Here is a 22,943-nt window from a genome sequence, read left to right on the forward strand (position 1 = left end):
TCATCCCTTTAGAGTTGGAGTTCTTAATCTGGGGAGTTCGTCAACTTGGATGTAAATAAAACTACTCCTTTATTTTCCCTGAGATGAAATTTAGAATTTCCTTTAATTCCAAATGTAAGTATCAACGCACAGCAGAAGAAATCTTCAGCTGTCACCAGTAGAAATCACAGATTTTTTTTCTTAATTGTTTTAACTTTCTTTTTTTTTCTTTTGAGATGGAGTCTCACTCTGTTGCCCAGGATGGAGTGCAGTGGCACAATCTCAGCTCACTGCAACCTCCACCTTCCGGGTTCAAGTGATTCTCCTGCCTCAGCCTCCCAAATTTTGTTTAACTTTTTAACACTCCTTCCTGCACACTGATGATATTTATATTTTCAAACCACATTATGATTGTTGCAGACATCTTGAAACATCACTGATACTCATCATTACTTTGAAATTATAGGAATTTTGGACCTGCCACTAGATCTTGTTATTTAATGAATTATTAAAGAAATACATACATTTTAAATACTTTGATAACTATATTTCAATAAAATTGATATCCTTTATGAACCACTGTATTTATTTCATTCTTTAAAAACATTCTTCTGGCCAGGTGCAGTGGCTCACGCCTGTAATCTCAGCACTTTGGGAGGCCGAAGCGGGTGGATCACCTGAGGTCAGGAGTTCGACACCAGCCTGGCCAACGTGGTGAAACCCTGTCTCTACTAAAAATACAAAAATTAGCTGGGCCTGGTGGCATGAGCCTATATTCCAGCTACTTGGGAGGCTGAGGCAGGAGAATCGCTTGAACCCGGGAGGCAGAGATTGCAGTGAGCCGAGATTGTGCCACTGCACTCCAGCCGGGTGACAGAGAGAGACTCCATTTCAAAAAAGAAAAAAAAAAAAAAAGAAAAGCATTCTTCTGAGAAGGAGATCATGAAGCTAACGAAATCCACAGGATAAAGAATGCTTAAGAAACTCTGCTTTAGGAAAAACCATTTCTGAGGAACATTTTATGCTCCCCTTAACCCCAGACCAGTGTTTCCCAAACCAAGACAATAAGAATCACTTGAGGGACTTATTACTCTGAGCGAGGCCTAAGAAACATTTTGTTTAACAAGAGCATCTGGAGATTTGGGAAATGCTGCCTTATAATCAGTAAATTTGGGGAATGCTGCCCTAGGCTGTGTCTATTGAAAATCAATAGACAAGTTCAGTACCTGAAGACACTTTCCTGCTTACTCAACTTCTGTATTGCCACAGGGTGTTAGTTACATTCATTAGCAAGTAAGAGTAACACCACCTGGTTGCTGTATAATTCTAAAGTGAGTTATTCATTAGAATGCAGGAGAAAGAATCGTGTCTCTAAAAAGCCTCAGGTCAATTTGATTTTTTTCACTTTTTTTTTTTTTTTTTTTTTGAGACTGAGTCTAGCTCTATCGCCCAGGCTGGAGTGCAGTGGCACGATCTCGGCTCACTGCAAATTCTGCCTCCCGGGTTCAAGCAATTCTCGTGCCTCAGCTTCCCAAGTAGGTAGGATAACAGGCGCCCACCACCACACCCAGCTAATTTTTGTATTTTTAGTAGAGACGGGGTTTCACCATGTTGGCCAGGCTGGTCTCAAACTCCTGACCTCAAGTGATCCACCCACCTCCCAAAGTGCTGGGATTACAGGCGTGAGCCACTGCGCCAGGCCTTTTTTCACTTTTATCTGTTTTAATTTCAAAAATCATTTTGCCTTTCCTAATCTTCCAACACTTTGTACCTATCTCACCTTTGGTGCCTATCACATTGCCTCATAGCTGTTTTTTAAGTACTTATCTCGTGGGCCCTCAGTTCACCCATGTGAATGGGTGTAATGGGTATTCACACATTACTTTTGGTAATAGGCACACATTGTATTCTGAGATCCTGGGAACAAAAACAGGTTTGTTTCAATACACCTGCCCAAGCAAAGTATCAGACACATTATGGGCACTCATTAGACCATGGCTATAGGGGTAATGGATGGACACACACCAACTCTTCTACCTCCTATGATATTAGAATAGAGTTAAATTGTACACATCTCAGAAGAGGCAAGCCACTAAACTGTGAGAGGCACGAAGAGTAATGGTAATATAAAGGGGTCAAAATTCTAGCTCCTTTTACGAGCTATGTGTCCTTAGGCAAATTATTCAGCCCTTCCAGGTCTCCATTTCTTTATCTATAAGTTAGAAATCACATTTACTTCTTCAGGTTGTGGTGAGAAAATGTGTGAGAGTTACCAGCATATTCTTGGCACCTAGATGCATTTTATTGATCCTTTACTATTAGTTGCTTGATATGGAGGATGCCAATAGGAAAAAAAATTTCATTACAAGTCCCACCAATTAGAGACTCATTTTAATGAGTAAGCTCCAGGGAAGGCTAAGTGATGGCACCTTAGTGGGAATTATTTTAATCAGCTAATCAGATTGTTTTCTTCTTGACTCTTAGCTGAAATCAAGGAGAGAATGAGAATTTTGATGGCAGAATCAGGAGATGGGAAAAGAGGATAGCCAGAATGGGATGACAGGCCAGTGGGGGCCTGGAAGCCAGAGAACAGCTTGAGGGCTTTGTCCTTTGGGGGCTAAGCAGGAGGGGTATTAAATAAAACTGTCTGTGTACTTTCACCAGCCCCAAAGGCAGCACTTACCACTGTCTCTTGCACCATTCTTTGAACCCTGGGATAAAGGCAATCAGGAGAGTATCTCCTTCCCTGGAAAGGAGATGATATGATCTGTCACACAAACATCCCTGAGGAGCACCTGGTTTTCTTCTTTCCCCTAGTATCTACCCACTTCCATCCCTTTTCCAACAACTACCCCTCCTCACCTAACACTTCCCTATAGCAGGGTGTGTAACAACCTACATTCCAATGCTCTGTCTGCCTGTACTAGCCCTGTGACCTTGGACAAAGTGCTTATTCTTTCTAAGCTTTTAGATTCTTCCTCTGCAATGAAGATAATAATCCTCTGTCATAGAATTATAATCGGCAATAGAGACCATGTATGTAAAGTGCTTTGCAGAACACCAGGCACTTAGTAAGCATTCAATAAATCTTAGCTGTTATTATGACAGATTATGTCAGAGGCCGTTTATTATTTCAGAATATATTTTCATGGTTAGGCCCTGCTCTGGGAGCTGGGGATGCAGCAGCAAACAAGTAAATCTTCTTGCCCCTGTTGGTGTTGGTTAAGTAACAATAACTCCATCTCCTATCAAGTAAATGTATAACTTGTCTTCAAAAAGCTCTAAGAACACATACAATAAAAACAAATACAGTTTTCAAAGTCTGAAGTTTCAAAGTTATAGAAATTCCTCGAATGGGTCATGTGGGTTGGTAACACATGTACAGTGAATTCTCGATCAATGTTAATTCTTATTAACAATATTAGGATATCATGATGATCTCTGGCATTTTATTGATGAATGTGTTACTTCTCCAGTTATCTTGTAAATTCTTTAAGGATAGGCCCTGTAGTACATTTTGTAAAACCTCTCAACACACATGACATACACTCCTACAAACCAAGTACTAAGAGCTTCACAAGTATTTGCTTTATAAGTATATGAATGAATGAATGAATGCTCAGCAAACACTGAAGTTTGCTGTTATCCTAACTATCCTTTCTCACCTACCCTAGCCCAAAACACACATAAACAAACATTTGCTCACAATTATGCCAAAAAGTGTTTTCTTACCCAATTTAAAGCATTAACCGCAGAGTAGATATAATGTTGAAATAAAATTTAGTATACAAAATCAGCTTTTGCAAGAAGCTTTTAGAGTATGCAACTGTCCTATGTAATGAACAAAACCATCTTTTATTCTCCTGGTTCCCCTGTATCATTATGTTGTTATCACTCTTTAGATCAGAATTCTTACGTCTCAATCTTTTAAAAGCTTTTTATTCTCAGGATTCCTATAAATTCATATTCAGCCTTTATTTATTTAGATAGAGCCAATTGGTCAAACTAAAAGAGAGACAGTAAATCCCAAACCAAATAAAAAATATGATGACTTCTTCACTAGTTTTAACTTTTCGTTGTTGCTTTTAAACAAAAAATCATTGGTCAGGGTTTCTCAAAACAGTCTGGAGATGACCAAAGATAGGAATAAAATGAGATGCAAAAAAAGAAATAAATCCAAGGGGAAGAAGTTGTTAGGGATGAGGAAGGATAGACGGCATTTTAGGACCTTGTTTTACTGGGATAAAACAGAAATGAACAGTAAACTGACCTGGTCATATAAGAAGATCCTTGGATGAGAAAATCCAGATGAAGGAATGGCACTATCTTTATGCACAGTCATTTGGTCAGTATCTGTTTTCTTGTTGAGAAGCTACTTCAGAGGCTACTGTAACATTTTTCACTCTTTCTTCCTCTTAAATGGCCATTGGGCCTGTTCAGGAGGGGTATTGCAAATACTCAGCTACAGCCAGAGGCACAAAGCCCGGCAGGTTTCTCCCCGAGAACTAGGGTCCCCAAGAATGACAGCTCACCCCCCAGGCAAGAAGCTAGTAACTGCACAAAGCCTCGTGGTCCATGAGTGTGGCCTTTGGTGGACATTTTAAAAATGACAGTCTCCCTGACACATCTTCCTGATTCAATTAGGCTATGTAAAACTTTTAAAAATAAATAGAAATATACTAGAATATAAATGATATTACCTAAATTCCTGACTGTAAGCGTTACTCAGAGGATGTTATGGAGCTTGAAACACATGTATAGATAGACGCATGAGGTTGAAACCATCCTCATGAATTCTGAGCAGTGGAGAGAATCCAGCCCTTTTCCCCACCTTTTGTTTTTTGGGATGTGGGTGGGGAGGGAGAGTGTTGAAGGCAGTCACATTGGCACAGATTTATTTTACATAGATTCCCATAAATGTTGTTTCAGAATGTTTCCAAGCTTTACAGGCTGAAGCCAGATAGATTTTTACTTTGGAGGTAAATTTTATGAAAAATGTGTTCTTAGCTTATTTCTTGAGTACATGATGAACTCTCTATTGGGTGAAGGACTTCAGAGAGACAGTTTTGGCACAATGTACACGTCGGGCAGTCACCGAAGTTCTTTTACCACCACCTGTGGTTACCACTTAACCACAAGGAGCATTAGTTGCCTCCTGAGTTTGAACTTCAACAATGATTCTCAAACCTTGGTATGTATAGGAGTGTTTATTTAAAAATGAAGATTTAGCCTGGCTTGGTGGCGCATGCCTGTATTCCCAGCTACTCGGGAGGCTGAGGCAGGAGAATCACTTGAACCGGGGAGGCGGAGGTTGTGGTGAGCCGAGATCGCACCATTGCACTCTAGCCTGGGCAACAAGAGCAGAACTCCATCTCAAAAAATAAAATAAATTAAAAAAAAAAAATGAAGATTTACAGAACAAAGAGCCAAAGATTCTGACTCAGTAGGTATAGGAAGGATTCAGAAACCTACATCTTTAATAAACACCTCACTGTGGACCACACTTTGAGAATCACTGGACTAATTGACTTGGAAGATCACTTCCAGCATTAGCATTCTGACATTCTGTGAATTTGTCCTTTCTTTAGGCAACCAGTCTTGGATAGCCTGGCACTCCCTTGATGTCCGTCTGCCCTGTGGGAACAATGGTACACAGGGAGCAGGAGTGCCCACATCTACACTAGGCAGCAAAGGAAAGAAAATAGGGCCAACTGGGTTGTTGTTCCTTCACTGGGGTAAACACTAACATCCTTGTCTCTGATACCCAGGTGACAGGTGGAGTCTGGAATTTCAGCCGCGTTTGCTGCGATGTTTTTGTCACCCTGGATGTCATGATGTGTACAGCCAGCATCCTTAACCTCTGTGCCATCAGCATAGACAGGTAGGGCTGCAATTCCCCTTCCAGGTGGCCCAAAAGCTGGGGAAGTGGGGAGAGACAGATTTTGCATTTGAGGGTACTGGGGTCACCTCCAAGTAGAACTTGACACTGGAACGTTTTCTTTCCTCTCTTTTAAAGTATGGTTTGCAGGTGAGAAGAAACCCCTGCGACAGGTGGGAAATAATGACCCTATAAGCTTTCCTGGCCTTTCTTCTCCTCCAGCTCCCTGAAGAGGATCCTGGTTTTGCTTTTCCACTATCTTTTGGGGTTTTTTTTTTTCTTCCTAATAGGAAGGAAAGCGGGAGGTGGAGAAAGAGGAAAAGTGAGCTGACTGGGATTGGTAGGAAATTTTGTTGTTGTTTGTTTTTGTTGAAGGGAGAGATGGAGAGAAGGTGGGAGAGAGAAAGAGAAAGAAAGAGGGGCAGGTGTAGGGATAATTTTTGAGAGGGAGAGAGGAGAGAAGTGGGGGAGAAAGGCAATTTTAGAAAGCATGGCTGTGATCTATATGTTTCTCTCATAGAGCTTAGAGAAGCAAGTAAATAGTATGGTTTTTAAAATTACATTTTGGTTGCTGGGGTGAATTGCTGTGATTTTGACTCCTCTCTCTGTGTGTTCTGCCTGAGTAACATTGCTTTCTATCCCTGAGAGCACCTGGACTCACCACCCTTGCTCTGGGTCCCTCTGTTTCTCCCTTCCCCTCTCCTTTTGTCTTCCTCTCTTCTTTCCCCTTTTCTCTGCCTGAGCCTTAGATTTGCCTGGCTCCCCTGGGACATCACCAGCCTCACTGAGAGCCCTGGGGGAAAGGAGGTCGCTTTCAAGCCTATGGCCCTTGATGCCAGTCAACAGCCTCCTCCCTTTCCTCCTCTGAGTTCTCTCCCTCCCACTTCCCCTTCCGCCTCTTCCCCTTCTCCCAGTAATATCATCCATCCACCTCATAGCTCCAACAGGTAACCCCAAATAAGATCTGCCATTTATTGAGAACTTATCATATTGTGCTAAGCTTTGACACACATTAACTCATTTCATCTTCACAATTCTTAGGGACTGTTATTATCTTATGTATTATCTTAAGTACTGTTATTTTATGGTGTAAACATTGGCTACCTTCAAACAGGGACCACTGAATTCAGCTGAATACTCTTTGTTCAAGACTCTGTAATGGGCACAGCAGAGAAGGTCACAGGTGATCAGGAGCTAGGTCTTGTAGAAGAGTTTGGGGTGATGATAATGAAGCAAACCAGCTGCAGTCCTCCACTTCTGCAAATAATGCATTCCTGAAAATGTGTACTAAATGTCTAGAAATTACACAAAAGACTTAGATATTAGAGCTAAAAATATTGTAAAATCCCCAACTCTTCACTTTTTAAAACAGCTTTATGAAAATATAACACACATACCACACAATTCATCCACTCAAAGTGTGTAATTCAATGTTATATTGGTATGTTTACAAGCTTATGCAACTATATTCCTTTTTTTTTTTTTTTTTTTTGCAGAGATGAGGTCTTGCTATGTTGTCCAGGCTGGCCTCAAATTCCTGGACTCAAGCGACCCTCCCACCTTAGCCTCCCAAGTAGCTGGGATTACTGGCACATACTACTGAAACTGGACCCCTCTTTATTTTTATTTTTATTTTTATTTTTTGAGATAGAGTTTCACTTTTGTTGTCCAGGCTGGAGTGCAATGGCGTGATCTCAGCTCACTGCAACCTCCACCTCCCAGGTTCAAGTGATTCTTCTGCCTCAGCCTCCCGAATAGCTGGGATTACAGGCATGCGCCACCATGCCTGGCTAATTTTGCATTTTTAGTAGAGACGAGGTTTCTCCATGTTGGTCAGGCTGGTCTCGAACTCCCAACCTCAGGTTATCCACCCACCTAAAACTCCCAAAGTGCTGGGATTACAGGTGTGAGCCACCGCACCTGGCCTACCCATCTATTTTTAAACACACGCTTTAATGGTATTATTTTCAGCATTGTGGACATGTTCTTTAGCTTCCCTCTCAGTTGGCTAGCCAACCAAGTGATATAAATAAAAAAAAAAAATCATCCAATTAGCTGATTGGTTTGCAGGATCACCAGAGGAAAGTGTGTTCATATTCATTTTTTGGTTATTGTTCAAAATTCCCATTTCAGCTCATAAAAGGAAATTTGAGGCTGTTGCTATAGAGGGCACAACAATGGGCCAATTGAGGGGGCCTGTGCTATGACCTCTAGAAAAAGCAGGCTGGAGATGCCACAACATAGTGACAGAGAAAGCATTACGAAGTTCAAGGGTGACTGAGTCAGACTGTGGGAATATGAAAGGGCTTTACGGAAAAGAGGATCATTGTGATAGACTTTGGAGCATGAGAAGGATATGGGGCAATCTGGGAAGAGATGAAACTGAAAAGGGGGATTGAGGCCAGGCACGGTGGCTTACTTCTGTAATCCCAGCAATTTGGGAGGCCGAGGCAAGTGGATTGTTTGAGGTCAGGAGTTTGAGACCAGCCTGGCCAATATGGTGAAAACCCATCTCTACCAAAAATGCAAAAATTAGCTGGACATGGTGGTGGATGCCTGTAATTCCAGCTACTCAGGAGGCAGAGGCTGGAGAATCGCTTGAACCTGGGAGGCAGAGTTTGCAGTGAGCTGAGATTGCACCATTGCACTCCAGCCTGGGCAACAGAGCAAGACTCTGACTCAAAACAACAAGAAAGAAAGGGAAAAAAAAGGAGAGAAAGAAAAAAAGAAAGAAAGAAGGAAGGAAGGAAAGAAGGAGAGAAAGGAAAGAAAGAGAGAGAGAAAGGAAGGAAGGAAGGAAGGAAGGAAGGAAGGAAGGAAGGAAGGAAAGAAAGAAAGAAAGAAAGAAAGAAAGAAAGAAAGAAAGAAAGAAAGAAAGAAAGAAAGAAAGAAAGAAAGAAAGAAAGAAAGAAAGAAAGACGGACGGGCAAGCCGTATTGTGGAAAACATTGAATGCCAGGCAGTGGAGGTAATTCTAACTTTTATTCAATAGGCCAAGGAGGCACTGAGAGATTTTGAGTGTGGGAATGGCCACTGGGGCTTTACTTCTGGGGGAATGCTTTTGATAGTGCTATGAAGGACCAGTTAGAAAGTGCAGCAGAATTTCAGGTAAGGGATCATAGGATCCTAAAATAAGTAGCAGGCAACAAGAAAGGAAAAGTAGGGGAAATTTTGAAAAATAAAAAGGCAAAAGGTCTATAAACTCCAACCTCTTGAATATGAAAGATTAGGAAGAGAAAGGAGTCAAACAAAACACAAGATTCCAGGAGAAAGATGCTGTCAAGAAGAGATCACCATGTCAAGACGGTTTGGTGCTTTAATGGTTTGGTTTTTAACATCTGGCATAATAGGAACAAGTGGACTATCCAGGAAGTAATGTGATCTGGAACTCAGGGGAGAAGGCAGGGATGCAGTTGGAGATTTAGGGAGGTTAGCACAAAGCTTAAGATTATTAACTTGGAGTCAAATAGACATGAATTCTAATCCTGGCACAGCCCAGTACTAGTGGTGTGGCTTTGGCAAATTCCTTAAATACTCTAAGAAGTTGGAAATTGAAGATAACAACAGTGCCTAAGAATTGTGAAGATGAAATGAGTTAATGTATGTCAAAGCTTAGCACAATGTGATAAATTCTCAATAAATGGCATTTCTTATTTGGGTCACCTGTTGGAGCTATGAGATGGATGGATGATATTATTGGGAGAAGGAGAAGAGGCAGAAGGGGAAGTGGGAGGGAGAGAACTCAGAGGAGGAAAGGGAGGAGGCTTTTGACTTTTGGGAGGAGGCTTTCGGAAAGGACGTGAGAGAATGGGAGAGGGTTCACTTTGTGAGGAGGGAGAACTGTGTAAAGAGAGCCCCCTCAACCCTTGTAGTTCCTGAGCCTCCTCTCTTCCCTCTTGAGAATGTGCTTATACACTCCACCCACCTATATTCACATGCACTTAGGGCTGTGGGTGAGGTTGTGCAGGTTGTTCCCTGCGCAAGGGTGTGGGAATGAAATTCAGCTATCACTCCCTTTTCCAAGCCTAGAGTTGGCCAGAAGAGGGTGCCTTTCTACGATTTGCCAGCCAGGAGAGGGTGCCTTTCTTTAATTTGCACAAGAGCACCATTTTGCTGCCAGCAGCCATGCTTAACACACACCTCTAGTTTTTACCACTTAAAACACAACCAACGAGAGTAACTTTGAATTGGCTTCTGTCCCATATAGGAAAACTCCGAGAATACACAGCACTTACCTACCTGAAGGGACCAGCCATGCCTTAGATCCCAAGCAAAAAGGAAGCTCCCTTCTTGGCTCATAGTTCTATATGGGCCAATGAATTCTCACCAAACCTCAAAATGGAGCCCCCTCCTATTCTAGAAATGAAAACAGGCCTTGGAAAAGCTGGGTTCATTATTCTTCACAGCAGTTTGCAGTACATAGCATTACATTCTGTTCATGTGATGACAAATAGCTGGTCAATTCATTAAAAATGCAGTCATTCACGCAGACCTTTGGTCTTCACACAATGCCAGTCACCAATCTGACAAACTTAACCAAATGGATTCAGTATTTTTTGGTCATGAAGCCCTGGTCTATAATAATGCTGTGGAAAGAGATATGAAAGAAAAGGAAATGATAAAAGGGTTTTTGAAAGCAAGTAATACTATTGTCATTAGATTCTTAGGCATAGCTCTGATGCTTGGATTAATGCTGCCTTTTCTTTTTTAAAAAGCAGAGTGGGAAGTCCTCTGAGCACAAGCCCCCACTCCTTTAGCTCCTTGCTTCCCCAGGGAGCCAGCCCTCCTCCCATCACATCCTGGGTCCAAACTAACTCAGGGAGAGGGCTGAGAATGTGTCAGAAGAGGAGGACACGACCAAGTGGTGAGAATTAGAGTCCTCCGAGAGGAGCCCAGGAATAATGCAGCCAAATTCATTCACCAGGGAGTTCTTTAAGTGGCTCTCAAATGGCACCCATTACACAGGCAAGCCTCCGCGTCTTTGCAGCGAGCACAATAGGTACCAGATGAGTCACAGGCACCTTGGATTTTTAGTTTGCATCTAAATAAGCACTTTATATTTGCAAAAGGCTTTCCAGTCATTTGCAAAAAGCTTTCTCCTTCAACAACTCCAGGAGGGGAGTCCACAGAACTAAAGATTTATTGAGCCCCCTGTCTGACCAAATAAAAGATGGTGAAAAGCAGCCCTCACAGAACTCTGGGGCTCATTAAACCCAGGCGGGGAGTTAGAGTCAGGCCTTCCCACCCAGGCTGGCCTCTTTCCTCCTGGACTGCTAGCTTCCTAAAGAAGCTTCCTAAAGAAGTGTGTGTGTCCTTGTCAGTACACACACACACACACACAGATCTCCCACCCTGGGACAGGGCTCTGAGATAGAAATCAACTTCTGCAAGGTACTGAGACCTTCAGTAAGTGACCAACCATATAGATCCTGCTCATAGAACCGGAAGTCAGAAGGGGCATCACAGTTATCTCATTTGAGCGGAAATGCTAAATGCTTGCATGAAGTGCTGCAGCCTCTTAGCACAGGTGTGGGACTAGAAATGGAATCTCCTGACTTTCCGCTAGCACTCTATTACAATAAGTGACACCTTCATTGGTGAATGTAAGGATGGGGCACCAAGGCAAGGGCCTCTGGCCACGCTGGCAGCTCACCTCCATAGGTGCAATTTTCTTGGACTAAATGAGGCACATCTCCTATGTCTTCAATGCCCTGGCTACCTCTGTGCTAATGCTAACTTACATGAGTCTGGAAGCAACAACAATAAAAATAGTTACCATTTATTTAGCATGTACTACGTGCCAGACACTAAGAGCTCTTCATTCATTATTGCTAACCTTCACGACAACCCAGAGAGAGAGATGTATTATCCTCACTATATAAATAAAGGTGCTGAGACTAGAATGGGTAGGTGAGCTTGCCGAGATCACACAACTGGCTGGTGCAAGAGTAAGGATTCAGGCAGCCTCTATTTACAGCACACTCCCTTATTCAGAGATGCTGAGCTGTGAGTCTGGCTCTGGGCTCCCTAGCTATAGAGTCACACTGCCTGGCTAAAAATCCAGGCTCTACAGTTTAATAGCAACGTGACCTTGGGCAAGTCAATTAACCTGTCAGAGCCTCAGTTCCCTTATCTGTTTAGTGGAGAATAATAACAACTACCTCAAAGGGTTGTTAGGAGGATTAAATGAATTAATATTTGTAAAGCACTTCAAATAATGCCTGTCACATAGAAAGTGTCATGTACTTTTTTGGTGGATAAATAAACAAATTAATATTCCCTGATATCAGGAGGAAGGGGAAGACAACCATAAACTCACTGATATGAACAATCACTGATCCCTTGAGCTAGCACAATAATAATGACAACAATAACAATAATAATACTGTCTTTTGAATGTTTAGTATTAATCACTAGGCACGGTGATTTAAAAAAAAAAACGTTTACAGAGAAAATATCATTCAATATTCATTACAGCCTTTTCGGGCAGAAATTATTATCCCCATTGTACAGATGAGAAAACTGAGTCTTAGAAAAAACAAACCACTGGCCCATGGCCACACAGGTCAGTGATGGAGCCGGGATTCAGAGCTGATCTGTCCGTTTCTCCTGCCCGCTGACTTAATCACCACGCACACTGCCAGTGCTGGGGTCAGCGGAGTCATCCACACCAGAAACGGCCCATGGAGCTAAGAGCTCAGACACAAGGGGAGGGTCCCTGGCTCGGGGTCTGCAGGGGCGGCGCGCACAGTGCGAGGCTGGCAGGTCCGGGCCGGGAATAGCGCCGCGAGCGCAGCGGCCAGATGTTCAGAGGTGGCCCTGGGCCAAGCCTCTCTCTCTCGGCCAAGCCCAACCCAGCCCTCCGGGTGCTTTGGCTCGGCCCTCGCCCGCAGTCGGTCACGTGCAATCGCTCCGAGAGGAAGTCAGAGGCTAAGCGGTCGGCCTGGGTGGGAATGCAGGGTCCCTGCAGGGCTCCAGGAAGCAGGGCGCCGGGCTTTCCCTCTCTGCTTCCCCACAGAGCCTGGAGAGCCCCCAGGTGAGCAGTGAACTTCTCACCCCAACCGTGCTGGCAGAGTTCTTGCTGCATTATAGTGCCCTCCGATGGCCAATTCCGGTACAGCCTCGCTGTCGCAGTCGGCTTATGACAAGCGGGGGCCTCATTTATTCTAACAGTTTAATCAAGTTTAAAAAAGAGCAAGAAAAAAATTAATGTAACAGTGTTAAATTGTAGTCTTGTCTCTTACTTCTTATCCAAGTGAACAAAAATCTTTGTCACAGAAGTTTTCCCTAATGCAGACTTTCTCAAAACCTGTCTAATCATAAGATGCACTTGCTTGTTAAAAATACACATTTCTGTTCTCACTGATATGTGGGAGCTAAGCTGTGAGGATGCAAAGGCATAAGAATGATACAATGGACTTTTGGGACTTGGAAGAATCCCCAAGGAGGGGGATTCAGACAGGACTTGCATCAGATGAAGGGGAGCGGGGTGAGGGATAAAAGACTACAAATATGGTACAGTGTATACTGCTTGGGTGATGGGTGCACCAGGATCTCGCGAATCACCATAAAGAACTTACGTAACCAAATACTACCTCTACCCCAATAACGTCGAAAAATAAAATAAAATAATTTCAAAAAAGAAGAAACAAAAATGCACATTTCTGGGTTCCACTTCGGAAGTACTAAATCAAAATCTCCACAAACTAAGCCTGATATTCTGCATTTTAACAGGACCCCCAGGCAATTAACAGAATCGAGCTAATTGAGGAAACTCAGTTGTGGGCATACGCAGTGCTCTGCGAGCACTAACCACCCTTGCCATGCTGACTTCACTGAGGAAGCCCTTGTCCCCCACAAGAACTCAGAGAGCTGTCGATGCCCTCCAGAGGGAGGAGGGCACTCAGAAGAAACACACCTCAGAGGTGGGAGACCTGGCTCTGCCACAATTTGCTGCGGAACCTTGGGTTCATAATTGACATCCTTGCGTCTCTGCTTCCTCCTTTATGGGATAGAGCCAGGGTTCCCTACACTTGCTGGCTCACTTCATTAATGGAGCCTCCAGGGAGTTGCTGAACATTATAGCATATTTAGGAAAGTATATGACTCTCAGTGGTCTGCTGAAGCCAGCTTATCATGGCTAGCGAGAGCTGATTGGCAAAATTTTAGAAACTTTTTGAGTCAGTTATTAAAGCTTTGGTGTAGCTTAAAATCGGCCGTGGTGGGAGTACTGACGCCACAGAAATTGGCAAATATTACAAATTAGGGTTTTTTGTAAACTACAGAGCCTATTGTTAGCCATTTACCAGAACACCACTGAATACACAGAAGGGTCAGGCTCTTTTACATCAAAGGACATTATGCAAGTGGAAGGCCTGGAGAAAGCGAGTTACAGCATTCCTTCCCCTCGCTGCTCGGTCATGGCAGCAGTAGGACTCAAGGCTCAGCCCCTCCTCCGAGGTGCCTCATAGTTACCACTAACAGCGAGGCCCTTGTAGACATATTGGACTGGAAGCCCCCAGCAGAGTCTAAAGCCCTGAGGAGAGTCAGAGGCCTAGAGAAACACCAGCTGCTACTTGACCTGCTCTTGTATAAACCAAGGAGGGGATTTAAGAGAGGACTTGCATCAGATGAAGGGAACTAGGTTGTTGTAGCCTCCCAAGAAGTGGGTAGCAGGATCTTAATTTGACCTTATCAAATTTTTCCCTTTTGAGAAAGAAGCCACCTTCGTCATACAGCATGGTGTCAAGGCCAAGTCCTGCACAGTTTACCTTCATCTCAGAACTCACAGCTAACTGTAATCTGCCCTTTTGGGAATACAAGTGTTACCACTCTACAACAAGATGCACAAGAGGCAGATTCGGGCAGTTCTGGTGCATAGGAGCAGGGGAAACACACAGGGGGAGCCTCAGGAAGCCTTGCCTAATCCCTTCTAGCCCAGCATCTGTCCTTCCTTTCCTTAATCCCAGGCCTTGAGGTGCACAACAAGGGTTAAGGAGGCTCCAGGTTCCCTGGAAACTGACAAGACAAAAAATGTTGAGTCATAGGTAGATCCAGCTTATACCTTAGATCCCTGAGCCTGGCCAGGATTAGAAGGGAAGGAAGCCTTCCCCTCTTACAGGAAAGGAGGCCTTCATGACCCATGAGGCAGTCAGTTAACAGTTTCTTATTACTTGCTTTGTACAAGGACCTATGGAGAATATCAAGATTGTAAGAATATTTGATCCTGAAGTAACTAAAATTATATGGGGCTGCCTCTCTCCAGCCACGAGGCAAATTCAGTCATGAGGCAAGACAGCTGCATGCAGGAGGGCATTGTAATTGATTTGCATAGAAGTGCTAAGAGTTCATAGTTAGAAGTCTCTGTACATGATAGAAAGAACTGGGAAGGTTGCTGGAAAGTTCGTCTGAGATTAATGGAGGGCAAGATTGAGTTGCCTAGGGAGGGAGAAGGAATGATTAATTGAACAAAGACACCAGTCTCTGACTATTGAAGAGTACTCATCACCAGGCCAGTTTGGCTGGAGCTCTGAGTGAGTGTCAGGATCAGTGGGAGGTCAGATTGGCAACGTAAGTTAAGGTCATGTTGGAGAAGGCTGATGAGCTTGGTTTATGGGTGAAAGAGGAGCCATCAACAGTGTATTCATTTTCTATTGCTGTGGAACAAATTATCACATATTTAGAGGCTTGAACTGTACCCATTTTTATCTTGCAGAGTCTGTAAGTCAGAACCCTGTACACAGTGCAGGTAGGTTCTCTTCTCAGGATCTCACAGGGCTGAAATCAAGGTGTAGACTGGGTTGTGTTCTCATCTGGAGCCTGAGGTCCTCATCCACACTCATTCAGGTTCTTAGGAGTATTCAGTTCCTTGCAGTTGCAGGACTGAGGTCGCTACTTTCTAGCTGACTGTCAGTCAGTGCTGTTCTCAGCTCCTGTAAGCCTTTTGCCATCTCCTAAAAAAATGACCCTCTCCAAAACATAGCAGTTTGCTCCTTCAAGGCCAAGAGGATAATTTCGCAGTCCCCTTTAAGGGCTCACCTAATTAGGTCAGGCCCACTCAAGATAATCTCCTTTTTGATTAACTCAGCCTCAACTGATCAGTAATCTAATCACAGGAGTGATATTACATCATAGTCACAGGTTCAGCCTACACTCAACGGAGGGGATTATACACAGCAGAAATCTTGGGGCCAAATCCTAGAGTCTCAGATAATTTTCAGCTGGGGAGATGGGGAGACGTGATGAAATTTATTTTTGGAACCTGGCTGCAGGAGACCAACGAGGAGGCTGTAGCCATCATAGAAATCAGGTAGCAGGAAAGGGATAGGTGGATAAATAAATGGGGAAGATATCGCAATGGATAAATTTACAGGACCTAGAATGTTCCTCCCCCGTCTGACCTCGTGGCTGGCTCCCTCTCGTACCACTCACTTCCCTGCTCACTCTGTGTTAGTTTTACCTCCTCCCTGGTTCTCTAACACATCACCCAGAGTATTTCTTTCATGGTACTCTTCATTTTATATTAACATATTTGTTTCCTTGTTTCTTGTTCATTCACTCCACTTAACTCTCAGCTCAAAGAGAACAGGGACAATGTGCCTTTTACACACCTCTGAATACCTGGAATGGGGCCTGGCATATAGTTGGGACTCAATAAATATTGAATAAAGATTAAATAAATAAATGACCAAGGCTGAGCACGGTGCCTCGCGCCTATAATCCTAGCACTTTGGGAGGTCGAGGCGGGTGGATTGCCTGAGTTCAGGAGCTCGAGACCAGCCTGGGCAACACAGTGAAACCCCATCTCTGCTAAAATACAAAAAATTAGCCAGGCATGGTGGCAGGTGCCTGCAGTCCCAGCTACTCGGGAGGCTGAGGCAGGAGAATTGCTTGAACCCGGGAGACAGAGGTTGCAGTGAGTTGAGATCGCGCCACTGCACTCCAGCCTGGGCGACAGAATGAGATTTCATCTCAAAATAAATAAATAAATAAGCAAGCAAGCAAGCAAATTATATGAAAGGGTCCAGGGAGAGTCAAAAGGTCTGAGTATTGGGTCTGGATGTCTTGAAGAAAGGCAGAAAGTGAAACCAGATTAAGAGGTTTGGGGAGTTGGAGAGATCTGTTTTAGACATCTTGAGTTTGAGATGACTGTGGAACAGTTGTCCAGCTAAGTCCTACGGGCAGCTGGAAATGCTGGTGAAGAATGTAAAAAAAAAAAAAAAAAAACAACACACAACGATGTCCAATAATCATAAGGAACTGGGCTTTGGTTATGTAAAAGAATGAAAACTGGATTTTAAAATAAGTCTTCATTGGACATTCCTCATTTCTATTTTTAAAACATCTGCTACTTAGAGGAGCTGTCACAATGAAGGTTATAATTGATATTTGGTACAAGCAGGAGGTAAATATCCTCTTTAGGTATGTTCTATCATTGTCTGAAAACCTGCAGGAGACGGTAAAGGCACACAGACCAGCATCCAGAGTGTTCAGAGTGAAGGGTGTGTGACAGTAAGGCCGGTTATGCTGGGCAATCAGGTAGAACTGATAAAGAAGCTCTCCAGCAATCCAGTGATCCTGTAGTAACTTTTTTATTCTTCCCTTTCTGTGTTCATCTCCCTCAGTAAGTTCTTCATTTATCTTATCTCAACCTTTCTGCTATTTTCGACCTTTCTGCTTTTCTCTCTTCCTCTAAGTAAATTATATTTCTCATGCCATATGTATCAACCTGATTATTTCTCTACTACTTTCGTTTGGTCTTTTGAAAAGTTCTCCTCACTGGACTTGGTGGTTCACACCTGTAATCCCAACACTTTGGGAGGCTGAGGCCAGATCGTTGCTTGAGGCCAGAGAGTTGCTTGAGCCCAAGAGTTTGAGACTGGCCTGGGCAACAAAGTAAGACCCCATCTCTGCAAAAAAATAAAATAATTAGGCAGGCGTGGTGGCACAGGCGTATAATCCTAGATACTTGGAAAGCTGAGGTAGGAGGATCTGATCCCAGGAGTTGAACTGCAGTGAGCAGTAATCATGCCACTGCACTTCAGAGTGGGTGACAGAGTGAGACCCTATCTCCAAAAACAACAACAACAACGACAAAGAAAGAAAAGCACCCCATTCCATCTCACCATGCCTATCCCCTCTCCCCTTGCTTTTTCAGGTACACCGCAGTGGTCATGCCCGTTCACTACCAGCATGGCACGGGACAGAGCTCCTGTCGGCGCGTGGCCCTCATGATCACGGCCGTCTGGGTACTGGCCTTTGCTGTGTCCTGCCCTCTTCTGTTTGGCTTTAATACCACAGGTAACAGTGATGGCTTCACTTCTAGCATCCATGTGATTCACAGCACAGCTGAATGACTAGCTGTGAGTTGTGCTCAGCCCTGAAATTCCTGACCCCTGGTCAGTGTACTTTGCAATTAAACGAGAATGCCACAGAATGTAAAGCTTTGGCCTTTGTGGGTTATAAATAAAATATAAAGCAAAACCTCATCAATTATTGGCACGGGGATAAAGTTCTGCCCCAATTAATGAAAAGTCTGGCTCATCTTTATTTTGAAAGAAATGTCATTGTATTCATTTGCAGAAATGTACCAGTTAAAAAAACCAAGATATATATTAATAATTCAGGCAAGGTTTGCTAATAAAAAGATAACAATTCATAACAGACCTACAATGCAAAATAACACATTACAACAGTCTTGTAATAGGATATATACTTCTAACTTTTACTCAACAAGAATAATTTCCAATTCTTCAGAACTAACCAGTATAGATTCCCAAATTGCTGGAGAGTATATTTTCTATTTTTAATATAAAAATTCTGGGTATGATGGTTGGCGCATGGTACATCTGCTGGATGGATGGATGAATGGACAATGTATATATCTGAAATGCTCGGGATTTTAAGCATGACACCAATACCTCAGATTAATCAATGCCTTCTGCGTTTGTACCATGTCCATCCTTTAGCCTCACTAATTTTTTTTTCTTTTTCTTTTTCTTTTTTTTTTTTTTTTTTTTTGAGACCAAGTTTCGTTCTGTCGCCCAGGCTGGAGTGCAATGGCATGATCTCGGCTCACTGCAACTTCCGCCTCCTGGGTTCAAGTGATTCTCCTGCCTCAGCCTCCCAACGAGCTGGGATTACAGGCACCCACCACCACACCCCACTAATTTTGTATTTTACCCTGTTGGCCAGGCTGGTCTCAAACTCCTGACCTCAAGTGATCAGCCCGCCTCGGCCTCCCAAAATGCTGGGATTACAAGTGTGATCCACCGCATTCGGCCAGCCTCAGTGAAGTAATGTGTCGAATGAAAGGTATTAACCCACATAGTAACATGATGGGTATTGACAATATACACTGAGTGCTAAGGAAAAACTGCTTGATTAGTGTTCTAGTGGTCATCTGGATTTCTTATTTTGTCCATTTGAATTGATTCATTCAATGCCTATATTCCAGGTTTGTAAATTTCTAGTATATATGTACTAGTCACATAGCCATGTGCTTGTGTGTATGCAGATATTATATGTAACATATTACATATAAATATAGGCAAATTCTAACTTTAAGTAATCGTCCAAGTGTCATTTGCTGGACAATGATTTAGAAGTCAAAATATATTTTGGAAGATAGGTATAGGCTCTGGAGTAAGTAAAATCTAAGTCCAAACTCCAAATCAAAGTCCAGACTTACTAGCTGTCTCTCCTTAAACAAGTTACTTAACTTCTCTGAGTTCCTCATTGGTAAATGTGGGATAAAATTACAGTGGAGCATACACTTGAGTGAATTAAAATATGTAAACTTGATCTACATATTTAGTTAAGACATTTTTAATATTTATTTTTATATATGACCCCTTACAAATAAGCCCAGCAATTTTATCTCTAAAATTATATGTTCCATAGGAACTCTACAACATGTGATATATTACTATATGTATCATACAACTTATTACTCTGCAAGGTTATAATAAAACCATGTATATCTTTAAATGTGATTCAGATTTTCAAAGCAAATTTGAAGTCTATATAATTTTCACTTTATTTATTGACTTTAGAATCTAACCCTACATATAACTCCACTCTACCTTCTTCATAGAAATTTTTGCAATTAAATGAGGATTAAATTGGGATAACATATGTAAATATGCCAATCACGTACTGCCTACTCAAGGCTGGCTTGTTTCTCTGCCACAGTAAAGGGTAACTAGCCAACTTATCAACAAATATTTGCCTGTTTAACCCAGGCTATTCTCAAAATATGGTGTTGTTATCTTTGCGTTACTGTTAACCATTCATTACTTTGTTATTTTAACTGAATGACACTTTATACACACAAACGTGTGCACATGCACACATTGCCCAGTACAAAGCAACATCCTTTAACACAGCTATAGAGGCTGTCTCTGTGGCACTAAAATATCATTTTTGGTGAATGCTAAATGTACTTTACGAGTTAGTCTGATAACTAAGTCACCTTCTGTAACCTTGTTTCTATATGAAAATGCATTCTTAGTTGGAATTTCTAGTGTGGAAAACTCACCACTGCTAGACCGAGGCACTGCTTACCCGCTAGCCAACAGCAAATCCCTGCCAACATCTGCTGGGCTGACTGCAGTTCCCCTGACTCATTCTTGGTGGAGGCGGTCTTATTCACTCTCACAGACACACCACACTGGAAACAGTTGAAACAGTCTCAAAATCTGACATTAGACTGAGTCCTTGGTTAATGTCGACATCCAGAGTGAAGAAGAATGATGAATTGCAGTGTTGTTGCCCCCAGTGAGATCATTATTGTTCCAGAAACAAAATTCAGGAAAATTTTTTCCAAAAGGGTTTTCAAGTATAGAATTGAGAAGGCAGGAAAGGCCTGTGACTTGGTATGTGTGCTCTCACTTCTCTCTCGTCTGTCACAATCTCTCTCTCTTTTACTTTTAAGTTTATTAATAGCACTCTAGCAAGCCTTCCAATTATTCATATATTGTGTCAAAGTGTCAGGTTCAATTGCAAGAGCTCAGTAGACATTAGCTGGTGTTATGGTTGTTATTAATTATTGGAAAAGTTTATACATCAAAATGTAACTATACATCTGCCGCCGTAAGAGTTCTGCTGATGGTTTTAGAGATCAGTCGCCCCTTCCTAGAACACAGTTAGGGGACTTAGTAAGCGAAGCTCAGGCCCAGCTGCCCTCCTCTGCCTCAAGCTGACCTTCACTGTACAGCTTCATTATCTTGATAGATGTGGGTTCCTGCAGCAATTCTGTCATCTATAAGGAAGTTCCCAACTTCATTTGAAAGCCCAATAAAAGACTCTTCTCAGTCATTTTTTCTACTCCTTCGTGGAAAATCAAGGGGGAGAGGGCAGGATCCTGCCAATAACACCTGATATTGGAAGCAGCTGGACTTTCACTAATAAGTGCAACACAAAGAAAAGAACCTTCTAGCAGAGCTCTTCTTTTAATGCCATGGGCTGCCACGTGCAATTGTGAATTATTAGAGAACATAAGATACAGAAAAGTTGAACTTCAGTCTCTTCCAACTTGGAGTTGCTCCTGTTCTCAGATAAAAGGTCAATATGAGGCAGGGTTTTGGGTGAGAGAGTTCCGAGGCAGGGGCCTGGCTGGCCAGGGTTGCCTTAACTCCCAGCAGAGGCCCAGCAGTCTAGGCAAATATCACATCATCAACAGACCCTGATACAGCAGAGCATGGTGTGCTGCTGCTAAAGGAAACTCTGAAGATTCCTGAATGAGCAGCCCAACCCTCTCATTGCATAGATAAGAAAAATAACTAGTATTTAAATTCCTGCTAAATCAGAAAGCTATTGTGTTATTTTTAAAAATCTAGAATGAATAAGCAAAGAGTGAATAAGCTGGTGATAAGGGTTTAAGAAACCTTTAAGGGAGGAGAAACTTAAAGTTAAGAAAACTCCATCAGCTGACTTGATTTTCCTTTGAAAGAAGGAAATGGAGGAGTGCTATTTATTTGATTTCATCAATAGAACATCTCACCTAGTTTTCAGAGCACTGGAGCTAGGTTGGGGGAGGGGGAGCTTAGTTGCACAAAAAGTTAAAAGAATAGTAGAAGCACAAAATTAAAAGAATAATAGGCTCATCCTAAAATCCGATTCATTGGCACCGCATGTCTTTGGAATCAAGTTGGGGTCAAATCCATCAATGAATTTGAAGTTCATGAATCTTTCAAGTAAACCTGCTCTGAGCCAAGCTGTTCACATCATGGTGGGGCTCAGTTTCCCAAGACAGCCTGCAAAAGCCTCATAGATGCCTTTGTCTTTTTCACCCAGCACAGTGCTTTAAACATAGTAGGTACTCCACAAAATTTGTTGAATGAGTAAATAGATGACTCTTCATCATCATCCTTTCTTCCTGAAATGTTGAGATTAGTTGGGATAAGCATCTCTAATCTCAGAGGAGGAGTAACCGCCCCTCCCCTGGGACAGGCCTTCTCCATTATCCTCTGGTCAGTGAGTGCCCATGTGTTTATATAAAATGCTCATTTGTACATTTTTCTCATTTATTTATTATTTATGCATTTGCTCAATAACTATTGTGCTAACAAAACAACACTCTTGCAGTTAAATAATCAAAACAAGGCACCTCATCTCCTGGGGAAGTGTCAGCTTCTGGGGGGCCTTACTGCCTTCCTCACCTCTTTGGTACACAGCAGAGAAGGTTTCAGAACTGCTGCTGTGTGGCGCATCACTCTGCCCTGCCAACAGGACACACACACAGGGCCAGGCCTGCTGGGGACTGGGGCAGGCCCTACTCATTGGCCACCCACCTCCAGTGTCACTCTGCCTGCAATGGGGACATTCTGGAAGAGGCTGCAGTGCTTGATCTAAGGAAGGGAAGCAGTTTGCTTAGATAGAGGAGGAAGGAAGGGATGGCAATGCAGGTTCTGTGATTATATGTGAGAGCCTTCATTGACTAGGGACCCTGAAATAGCTATATGCCCTCTCAACTCTCTCCTTCAATATTTTTAATGGAGAAATAAATGCTTGCACATAAAACATTCATAAGGTGTCATGAGATACACACATACTTATGTGTAGGTCTCCCTTCTACCTCAGATTA

At 42.7% G+C, this 22,943-nt stretch overlaps 1 protein-coding gene across 3 annotated transcripts in view; it reads left to right on the top strand.

Annotated features, from left to right (window-relative positions):
• The window catches only part of DRD3 (dopamine receptor D3), a 71,112-nt gene that overhangs the window by 33,289 nt on the left and 14,880 nt on the right, over positions 1-22,943 (top strand). For all 3 annotated transcript variants that reach the window (XM_032149121.1, XM_032149124.2, XM_032149123.1), the window contains 2 exons: positions 5,748-5,860; positions 18,015-18,157. In XM_032149121.1, coding sequence (XP_032005012.1) covers positions 5,748-5,860; positions 18,015-18,157 — 256 coding nt within the window. The remainder of the gene's footprint in view (positions 1-5,747; positions 5,861-18,014; positions 18,158-22,943) is intronic.

The sequence above is a fragment of the Hylobates moloch genome, unplaced genomic scaffold (genome assembly GCF_009828535.3).
Source record: "Hylobates moloch isolate HMO894 unplaced genomic scaffold, HMol_V3 SCAFFOLD_4, whole genome shotgun sequence".
NCBI classification, from domain to species: Eukaryota; Metazoa; Chordata; class Mammalia; order Primates; family Hylobatidae; genus Hylobates; species Hylobates moloch.